Genomic DNA, 11,081 nt, shown 5'->3' with positions numbered 1-11,081 from the left:
GAGACCCACTATATTCACAACTTCAATATGACCATTCTCCCCACTTTTTCTTCTTTTAAATCTATGATTTCTGATTTTCACCATCACCACTGCATTTGTTTTAACTGAATTAATTTTTTAAGCTCTTTTATTGTAATTCTTTATTTATTTTGATCTTTTTTATCTTGCTAGGATTTTGTGTTTCTCTGTTTTATTCTGTCACTCTGTTGTTATTGTTGTTGTTGTGTTTGTTGTGCGCTCGTCGGCGTTGTAAATGAGGGGAACTTCAATGCCTTTCGAGTTTGTTTAAATAAAGGTTTTCATTCATTCATTCATTCATATATACAGTGCGTTCCAAATTGTTATGCAAATGATATTTTTCTCGATTTTCCTAAATAGTCGATGCAAATGACAGTCAGTATAATTTTCAAGTCATCAACCGTTAAAGTATGATTCAAATGTTATTGAACAAACCTCCAAATGATAACGGTATTTTTTTCAAAAATTAAAAACTCAAAATGCACCGTTCCAAATTATTATGCACAACAGAGTTTCAAAACATTGTTGTAAAGAACTAAAAATGGTCATTTGTTGAATTTGCAGGATGTGAAGGTCATATTTAGTGAAATCAAAAGCTATTTCAATCAAAAACATCTTAACGGGCCAAGTTACATGTTAACATAGGACCCCTTCTTTGATATCACCTTCACAATTCTTGCATCCATTGAACTTGTGAGTTTTTGGAGAGTTTCTGCTTGAATATCTTTGCAGGATGCCAGAATAGCCTCCCATAGCTGCTGTTTTGATGTGAACTGCCTCCCAACCTCATAGATGTTTTGCTTGAGGATGCTCCAAAGGTTCTCAATAGGGTTGAGGTCAGGGGAAGATGGGGGCCACACCATGAGGTTCTCTCCTTTTATGCCCATAGCCGCCAATGACACAGAGGTATTCTTTGCAGCATGAGATGGTGCATTGTCATGCATGAAGATGATTTTACTACGGAAGGCACTGTTCTTCTTTTTGTACCACGGAAGAAAGTGGTCAGTCAGAAACTCTACATACTTTGCCGAGGTCATTTTCACACCGTCGGGGACACTAAAGGGGCCTACCAGCTCTCTCCCCATGATTCCAGCCCAAAACATGACTCCGCCACCTCCTTGCTGACGTCGCAGCCTTGTTGGGACATGGTGGCCATTCACCAACCATCCACTACTCCATCCATCTGGACCATCCAGGGTTGCACGGCACTCATCAGTAAACAAGACTGTTTGAAAATGAGTCTTCATGTATTTCTGAGCCCAGTGCAACCGTTTCTGCGTGTGAGCATTGTTTAGGGGTGGCATAATAATAGGCTTATGCACAGCTGCAAACCTCTGGAGGATCCTACACCTTGAGGTTCGCGAGACTCCAGAGGCACCAGCGGCTTCAAATACCTGTCTGCTGCTCTGTAACAGCATTTTAGCAGCTGCTCTCCTAATCCGATGAATTTGTCTGGCAGAAACCTTCCTCATTGTGCCTTTATCTGCACAAACCCGTCTGTGCTCTGAATCAGCCACAGATCTCTTCACAGTAAAATTATCACGCTTAAGTTTCCGTGAAATATCTAATGTTGTCATAACCTTGTCCAAGGTATTGCACTATTTGACGCTTTTCGGCAGCAGAGAGATCCTTTTTCTTTCCCATATTGCTTGAAACATGTGGCCTTCTTAATAATGTGGAACATCCTTCTTAAGCAGTAATTCCTTTGATTGGGCTCACATGGAAAACTAATTATCACAGGTGTATGAGATTAATCTCAATGATCCAAGGCATCCTGAGACACAATATCATACATACGTTTTATTGAAAAACTAAAAATGTAAAGTTTATGACACTTCAATCCAATTTGCATAATCATTTGGAACACGGTGTAAACGTAAGTAAACTCAACAAAAGATAATTAGTTGGCTCAAATGTTTCATTGTACAGCATTTAAAACTATCCATCTGGACCTTATTTAAATATAGCTCTACCAACTCATCATACCTATTCCCCTTGGTGATGCATGAACAATGTAGACCGAGGATAAGGAGTAAAAAAAACGTAAAAAAAAATACCCCAAAAACAAAACAAAAAAACTGAAAGAAAAAAAAATTCCACCATTTCCTGTTCCTGTTTCGAGCGAACACGGAAAGGAGTCATGGCAGTGCATGAGTGAAGGCATGAAAACAATAGGTCGCTGTCATTCTTCAGTGAATAACAAATCCTCCAGTTATCTTCCACCGATGACGTAAGGAACAGTGGGCTCTTCTTGGGGAAGTTTGCCAAAGGGGAAAGGTCCTCGGAGCTTTGGGGCCTTATCCTGCTCCTACCATTGTCTTCCCTGACAACCCGTCTTCACCGAAAAAAATAATAATAATTTATGAACGTATGTTAAAAGGTGCACTATGCTAGTTTTGTAAAAGAGGGGGGTTTGTTTACATTTGAAGAGCTTGCAAGTTAGTTGACAAAACATATTTGTATATACGTGTCATTCTTAGTATTGAATAATTCAATCAAACTAAATTATTTTGAGGCACCTGGAACCGAACGTATAAGATAGGAATAACTTTCTAAACCAAACTGTGGGGCCCTGCTGCTGTAAACAACAACAGTGAAACAGTAACTTTTAAGGTAGCTTTTCTCACTTCAAACAGTGTTCCAGGCATCACATTTTCCTGTGAGAAAAGTAGTTTTTTTCAGTTATGAGAATATACCGTAGAATTTTTTCATTTCTCTTCACACCCAAAGTTACACAGTGCACCTTTAAGGGTGGGTGAAAATGAGGGGACAAGACAGACATTGGATCAACTTTTAAACAAAAACAGGAAACCAGACTGAGATAAAAACGAACACTTGAAGATAACTGACCAGACACTTTTAGGGGGAAAGGAAGTTCTATATCTTTACAACCCAAGCAATATTCATACCATAGGTGGAAAACAGATACTCTTATCAATGGAAGCTGCAAAACATGCTTTAATCATGTTGTCATAAAATCCTTTGAATTGAGCTGACAGCCTTGTAAGAGCCTGGAATGTAACTAGAACTACAGCCCGGCGGTTATATGCCTATGTTGATTTATTATAACTTTGTGTATTGGATTTTTATGAGATTGCCGACACAAATTTCGTTGTAGAAATATAATGACTAATAAGCGTCCTTATGTCCCTTGTGTGAGGCATACCATTTTCGAACAGTGAAAGTCCAGTGTTGGTAGGCTACTGTAATGCAAGGTCAACGAGACCTCACAATATGTAAGGTTGCAGTGACTTTTGAACTCCAAAATCGAATCAGTTTATATACTATACTATACTATACTATACTAATGTAGCCTTAAATTATAGTAAAAACTATTTTATTTCATATTACACTCTACATTTAAGCATTACCCCTTTAATCCATACATTATAGACTCACTCTATTATGTAATTAATAAATTAATAAATATATGTTAGTAATAAAGTAAAATGTCCTGAAGTTTACAACTCTTGGTTAAAAAAAAAGTTGCAGTAAGATACATCTATGGATTCATTTTGACATGCCATCTCTTATGACATACATTATGGGCAAAACACTATACTTTTTGTTCAAATTTATTATGACATTGTGGACTATCATGCCTAAGAAGACTATTCTCTACCAACATGGACCACTGTAAATTCTGACCGAGCCTTTGAATTCAATTATACAGCTCCAGAAAATATTAACAGACCAGTCTGGATTTTTCTTAAATCTTCATCTCTACATAACTTATTGTAAATGTTCTTAGAAATGTTGTTAGTAGTTAATATTATAAAACCAAAATGTTCATTCTACTCAAACACATGCCTATAAATAGTCAAACGAGAGACACTGAACATTTGGAGTGGTCTCTTAATTTTTTCCAGAGCTGTATATTTTCGGAGGGAATTTGCTGCCATCTCATGACAGAAGTAAGAAAGCACACTTGAAGATTTGAACCAAATAGGACTAAACCTTTTATATACTATCTATGGATTAAATATGCCTTTTTAATATGCAGAAAAAACAGTGTTTCAAGTGCAGCTGAATTGGCAGAATAAGGGGCGTTTTTCTTTATTTTTTTACACAATCAGTGCCACAGAAATCATGTGTCTAAATATGGAACAACACATCTACATCAATGTACATTCTTTCATTGTCCAGGTAACAAACATACAAAGGTGACAAATTAATGAAAGATTGAAAACAAACCTCATATCCTTAATCCTAATAAAATACATTTAAACAGGCAACAAAAGGTGGAAAGGATCAACTTAAAATAAAAAAAAGGCAATATTACAGAAGCTGTGACATCTGTGATACAGTACGTTATATTACAGTTCAATACTACAGTCTCTTTTTCCAGCTAGGGAAAAACTGTTTGCATTGATTTCACACTTTAAGACTTAACGACAGATCTAAAGTGTACAGGACAGGTGCATCCTAAAACATTTGAATATCAATGAAAAAAATAATAATAATCTGTAATTTAATTCAAAAAGGTGACATTTTCATATCATTTAGATTCATTACACATAAAGTGAATGGAATCTCTAGAATAAACATACCTTTCAGATGGTCGACATTTCTGTATTATACATTTTTTGGGGGATTTTGGTTTTCTGTAATATTCTTATATTTTGAGATACTGTTTTTTTTTTATTCCATGGAGCTGTAGGCCATATTCATCTACATTAAAACAAAAGATGGGCCTGACCAATTTCACTTTGTGTAATGAATTTAAAATAAATACATATTTTTAATGGACTTTTCAATGATATTCAATTTTCTTTAGATGCACCTGTATAGAGAGACTTTAATTAATTTATTTTTTCCTCATGTACTTGGAAAATTAAGTCTGTTTTTAGACCGTTGCTTCAACATCCACAGGGTCTTCCCCCTCCAGTAGACTGTAGGAGACGTGGCTCTGGAAAGGCCTTTGCAGAGGATGGGCCAGCAGTTTGGCCATGCAGTTATGAAGCTCGATGGCCGCTCCGCTCAGAGAAACCTCAAAGCGATAACACATCCCCTTAGAGTCCAGGTTACAGAAGGACGCGTAGTTGTCCTGGAAACAGAGAGAAAAACACCATATAGTTACCAAGCAGATATTCTGATTAGGGCTGCAACTAACGATTATTTTGATAATCGATTAATCTGTCGATTATTTTCTGAGGACCCCCTCCAGAACGATATGCTACATATCAAAGGGGTTATTCCCAAATAAAATGTTTTGAAATCAAATGAAATTCTCAACTGGTGGAAGGTTGTATGTGTGTATGTGAGTGAGTGTGAAAAAAAGTGGATGAAAAATTCTCCTGATGATCAGCTTTTAGCATTTATATTGAAGAGCATACGTTTCCCAGTTTAAAGTGCACATGCGGAAAAGTAACTTGAGCATCACATGCTTATCGTCTTTCAATAATGTACTAACTAACTGTAGGCTATTGATTTGATTTGATTGAAATGTATTTCTTGCTTGCAGAAAGCTTGAATGTTCGGCTATTTAAAAGTGACGGAACTCTTCCTCTATTGGTGATCTCAATCAAACACGATTGGATGATCTGAAAGTAGCACCGATTGCCCAACAAAAAAACAAACTTGAATATATATGGTCCTACTACACAATGAAAGCTGCTGATTGTCTCGTCATGTCGATCCACTCACCCTCCAGCTGCTCTCGTCCCCCTGGTCCTCCGCTCCGTTATGAAGGTAAACGACATCAAAGAAGAAGTATGGAGACTGCAGCATCTTCTGTGGCAGGACACAAGAGAGAAGAAAGAAAAACCTTTACTTCAATTTAAAGTTGGTGCATTTCTCTTAAAAAAACATTGATCGAAATTAAAGTATCCCCAAGGAACTTTCAGTTTTTGTTGATTCTAGTGCCCCCTTTGGACCAAAGCAGTAGTGTTTTTAAAACACCAGCGCATACTGTCCTAAACATCTTTGCTAGCCCATGCTGGCGGTGCGTGCATTTGTTGCCTGCGGCCTCGTACCTGCGACCGAATCACAGCAGCACTGATATTGAGCGACAACATTGCTCCCTCTCATGTGATATTGCTTAATCATCAGAGGAAAAAATTTGACTGTTTCATAAACATATAACAGTTCCTATTAAAGGGTTTGAAAAGACACAAATGTACCAACTAAACCACAGACTTAGACTTAAGCAGTGTTATGTCTGTGTCTTGTTTTTTTTTTACAATTTTTTAAATAATTAATATTTGTATTATGTGTAATGCACCTTTAGTTGGCACTCCCAATTTTGTTGTATATGTGACTATACAATGACCATAAAGGCTCTTATCTTATCTTAGTGTTACTTCAGCAGTGACTCACAGTGTAAGCCTCAGAGGGGTTGAACTGTAGCGGTCCTGCGTGGCGGCTGTAGATGAGAACCGCCCGCACCACGTAGGGAGGAGGGATGGTCTGAACGTTATCCATCGACGGCAGCTCAATCTTCTGACGACTAGGAAGATAAAGAATGAAATATATCGTTTAGTTACTTATACTTTTAGGTAAAAATTCCACAAGTATTTAGTCTACTTTACACACCTTAGAATGCTAAGGATCTGGTAGAATTTTTAAGACTGCACATATAATTTATAAAGCAAAACAATTAAAACTGCTGCCTGGTAACACACAATGACTTTTCCCTTATTAATAATAATAATAATAATAATAATAATAATAATAATAATAATAATAATAATAATAATAATAATAATAATAATAATAATAATAATAATAATAATAATAATAATAATAATAATAATAATAAGGGATAACTTAATATGAAACAGCATCAGTGATCGGATTTTAAAAGATTGTGTATTTTGAGTTGTGGCATGTTTTTTCGTACAAAATATATATTTTTGAAAGGTGCAGTGCAGCGGTGATCCCAGGCTTCTTTATATCACTTTTACAACAGTTCTATTTTTTTTTACATCAATTAAAATAGAGATTTCACCCATTCATTCATTCATTGTATAGTCAGACAGTACTTACATTACATTAAGAAGATCTTCCAGGTCTACAAGGGGAAAGTTAAGGCTAAAATTCTCAACTAATACATGTTTTCAATATCCTATATATCTCGTCACAGTAGGAAATCTATCCCTGCATTCCAATACCCATACTTTCATACTATTTAGTATGCCAGAAAAAAGATTTAGGATGTCCAAATACATGCTTATCAAATGCAGTATGCCAAAAATACCTAGATGCCCCACTAACTCCAATTGCATTTTGCAGTATTCGTTTTCATTCTCGACATTCCTCGACATAATGAAAATAAATCTGCCTTATCTGATTTATTTTTCTCGCCCGTGGCCGTAATAATCTTCTGTACTTTAGTATGTAGTGTAGTAAAAAGAGAGAGTATGTGATTTGGAACGCAGGGATACTTTATCGTTTGAGAAATAGGTTTTGAATGAAAGGATACTGAAGGACTCGCACACATTGGTGTCGAGGTCGTAGAGACAACTGCACAGCTCCCTAGGGTCAGAGGTGAAGCCAGACAACTGAGGAACACACACACACACACACACACACACACACACACACACACACACACACACACACACACACACACACACACACACACACACACACACACACACACACACACACACACACACACACACACACACACACACACACACACACATTTGAAGCATATTAATAATATAGTGTGTAACTTTTGTCGCCCCCATGAGGAATTTCTGAGTAATTACGACAACACTGTCTACATCAGGTAAGCCTTTAGAGATGGATTTTATTCCTTCTGCTGTACGTCCATCTATTTTGTGATGGCTTGAATGTAACCGATTTTCATTCATACGAAAAAGCTACGCACTGTAGCTTTAAAACCTTCCTTTCTGTACTCACCCACAGAGCGTCGTCATTGACTACCACCAGGGCAAACTCGTGACGTTTATCGATCTTGTGTTTGGTTCTGACAAACATCTCAATCATCTTCTGGCAGATATTCAAGGCGTTGGTTTTAGACCTGAACAGACAGACAGCTACATTAGGACATGACAACGATAAATGAAATACTAGCACAGCCTAGGGGAACACAAGGTTTAGTTTACTGTACTGAGCGGCTTATAAGTGCTTATTTTGGGAAGAATCTTTCGGTTGATGATACAAACGTGAAAATTGGCATGAGCAGTCTCCATGGGTCACTTGACAAAAAAAAATTGTCCGAGACATTTGAAACTGTGAAATTTGAAGATTTCTTACAGAAATGTATTGGGGTTTTTTTTCATTAATTATTATTTTTTTTTTCATTTTTTGTCTCGGGCTATTTTCTTGTGACCCGCCGATTTTTCAAGCTTGTATCACATATTGAAAGATTGTAGCACTTAGACGCTCCACTAACTGTAGCTTACCCATTAAAAGACTCCAACTTCGAAAGAGACATTTCTTCTGAAAGGTCCAAACAGATTATCTGCAATGAGGAAGACAACACCCGAGTTTAAATCTTATACGTCCAGGTTTTTTTTCTTAGCAGTAGAATCAACAACTGAAATCAAAATCAAAAATCAAATCAGTTTTATTTGTATAGCCCAAAATCAAACATTTCGTGGGCTCTTCTGGGGATTTTTCTGAGCTCCTGCACCAGTGTCAGGAGGGCGGGGTGACACCAGTTTGTAAACGCTGCCATAATAGAAATACAGAGAGTTTTGTGGAGCTGATGAGCTTAATCAACTTTGTCTCAACTCATTTGGCGATGGCCTGAATTTAACAGACATTCATTGATATGGAAAAAGTTACGCATTACTAGTATGGTCGGTTTTAAATGTTCAATACTGTATAGAACATTTAAAAACGACCTAGTGCGTAACTTTTTACTTTACTTTAAACATTTGAAAAGTGAAAAAGTGAAAGTCATCATTCTCATGTGAAACATTTATTCACACTATTTATCTTGACCTACCACTTTCTCTGGACAGTTGACCCGTGGAACTTTAAGTTGGTATTCCGCTAGTGGGGGAATGGGTGTGATGGCGGGCTGTTGCTGTTGTGTAGATTTGGGCCTTTCTTTAACCACGTTAGCCGCACTCGCAACATTGGTGGATATTATCGGCACAGTGACACTAGCTATCGCCGCGGAGACTATCGCCACGGGAGCTACACTCTGAGCCGTAGCTATGGACACGGCGGCTGTAGTTGAACTCGGAGGGCTTTCGCTGGTGGAAGCTTCTCCCTCTCCCTCGACTCGACTGCCCACGGCCGGCTGCGTTGCTATGCTGCTGCTGGAGATGTTAGGGAGGATGCTGGGGTTGGCGGGGTTACTGTTGCCGCCCAAACTGCCCGTGCTGCTGCGACGGTCCTCGGCTCCTTCGGGGTTGGAGCGAGTCCGCGGTCTGAGGTCCACCAACCGCTCCTCTCCGTCAGCTGGGCCCGGCTCAGGAGTCTCCATTACACTAGGCCTGTGTAACGAAAAAAAGAATAAGTCCTTTTTTGATTGTTTGAATTACTGCATTTTTTCTTGCGTATAAGGGCCTATGTTTGTGCATCTGTTTTTTTTGGTTGATTTGGATGTATTGAGTTGTGTGATGAATTTGTTTGGGTTGTTGTTAGTTAACCGGCCCAGGTCAGGAGTCTCCATTGCTAGGCCTGGCTGGAACCATAGAGAAATCATTTTTGGGGCTAATGGATGTATTTTTATTAGATGTGCTGTATACGATGCCCTTGGTATACTGCCATCCATCGGTGTATGAGTGTGTGTGTGTGTGTGTGTGTGTGTGAATGGGTGAATATGGTAAGAAATTTAAAGCGCTTTGGGGCTGAGAAAATCGGCTAAAAAGTGCTATATAAGTCAAGTCCATTTACCACCACTTAAAAGTGTCAACACAGATCCTACAATGGGCACAAGAAAGCTGCATGCCTCAGATATATCCCCGCTGTCTACAACACATTCATAAGCGTAGGCATTTCTACTTAAAAAGGTGCTACGAGGAACTTTTAAATATTTCTTAAACAGTCTAGTTTTCCCTCTAATTATCATAAATTACATGTAACAACAAACAAGAACATCAGTGCAAAGAATGCTATTTTTATATAGTTTTTCTTAATGCCTTTGTCATGAATCCCTCACCCTGGAACTATAGCTGGCGTACTAAAAACACTTCGGCTTTTGTCCAAAGAGGGTACAAGGATTAACAAAAACTGAAAGTTCCTCGGAGCACCTTTAATAAACAAAGATAAACAAAAGCTGCGATTGGACAAAAAAGTGCAGCGTGTAGCCCAGTGTAGGAACAAATACTGCTGTGTTCAAGCGTCACAGAATAGATAGTTTAGTTAGAAATGCATGTATCGATTAATTAGACAGAGTGCCTAAAATCTGACAGTTTTCTGCATAGTAATGTTAGATGACAGCGCAGTGGCTATGTGAGCTGTTAGCATTAGCTTTAATATGAACTACATTGAAACAAACAGGCAACTCGTGACGTGTGAAATGACTATGTTAAAAAATGTGAAAATTGACTCACGTGATAATTAATGGCGAAATTCCAACGATTATAATGAAGCGAAACTCATTGAAAGTTGCTAGAATACTTCAACGACTAGCTAACATTTGTTTTGAACGGACAACTTCCGCACCGGAACTGATCCGAATCCGGAACCGCGAAGGCCCATGGAACTCTGGGTAATGGAGTTTAATTGGCAGAGAAGATTTTCAGTCGATTTATTTTTTCGTCTTATTCTTCTTCTTGTGGAGATACTAGAGGCAATTGAAGTCATGAAAGCAGCTACGTTGTAAGAACAAGGCGGAAAATATACAAATCTAGTCTGTGATTGCTAATCCGTTTTCAGTCAAATATAGTCAAAAGTCAAAGTTTTTTATTGTCAGTTCTGATGTAGCCTATGCAAGACATCAGAATCGAAATGGCGTTTATCTCTGCCCCACGGCCACGGTACAATAGGAACGATAAATTAAAAAAATTATGTATAGAGAGTAGAATAAGATCAACATAAACAATATTTACATTAGATAGGCTACATATTAAGATTTTTTTGTATAATATAAAACAATGTATATAAAATAGAATAGAAAGTTAAAAGAAGATAAG

At 37.7% G+C, this 11,081-nt stretch overlaps 1 protein-coding gene across 2 annotated transcripts; it reads right to left on the bottom strand.

Moving 5' to 3' along the window:
* Positions 1-4,074: 4,074 nt before the first annotated feature.
* Positions 4,075-10,621, bottom strand: babam1 (BRISC and BRCA1 A complex member 1). 2 transcript variants are annotated; one of them, XM_080031981.1, is made up of 9 exons: positions 10,500-10,621; positions 8,942-9,437; positions 8,394-8,452; positions 7,888-8,008; positions 7,442-7,520; positions 7,006-7,030; positions 6,337-6,466; positions 5,665-5,751; positions 4,075-5,065 (listed from the first exon to the last, which is right to left on the bottom strand). In XM_080031981.1, the coding sequence occupies exons 2-9, from the start codon at positions 9,425-9,427 to the stop codon at positions 4,865-4,867; spliced, it is 1,188 nt and encodes a 395-aa protein (XP_079888107.1). In that variant the 5' UTR covers positions 9,428-9,437; positions 10,500-10,621; the 3' UTR covers positions 4,075-4,864. The 2 variants fall into 2 exon arrangements, with proteins under 2 accessions (XP_079888107.1, XP_079888108.1); XM_080031982.1 differs by having other exon boundaries at positions 5,665-5,748.
* Positions 10,622-11,081: the final 460 nt, after the last annotated feature.

This window comes from Ammodytes marinus (assembly GCF_949987685.1).
Source record: "Ammodytes marinus genome assembly, chromosome: 8".
Taxonomy (NCBI): domain Eukaryota; kingdom Metazoa; phylum Chordata; class Actinopteri; order Uranoscopiformes; family Ammodytidae; genus Ammodytes; species Ammodytes marinus.
Note: the sequence above shows the minus strand (reverse complement) of the source record. Positions and strands in the feature narration are given on the sequence as shown.

Coding starts and splice junctions, on each gene's coding strand:
- babam1 (XM_080031981.1), bottom strand. CDS start 9,427: ATGGAGACTCCTGAGCCGGGCCCAGCTGACGGAGAGGAGCGGTTGGTG. Junction 8,453..8,941: donor TCAACTGTCCAGAGAAAGTG/GTAGGTCAAGAT, acceptor TCCTCATTGCAG/ATAATCTGTTTGGACCTTTC. Junction 7,521..7,887: donor TCAATGACGACGCTCTGTGG/GTGAGTACAGAA, acceptor TGTGTTCCTCAG/TTGTCTGGCTTCACCTCTGA.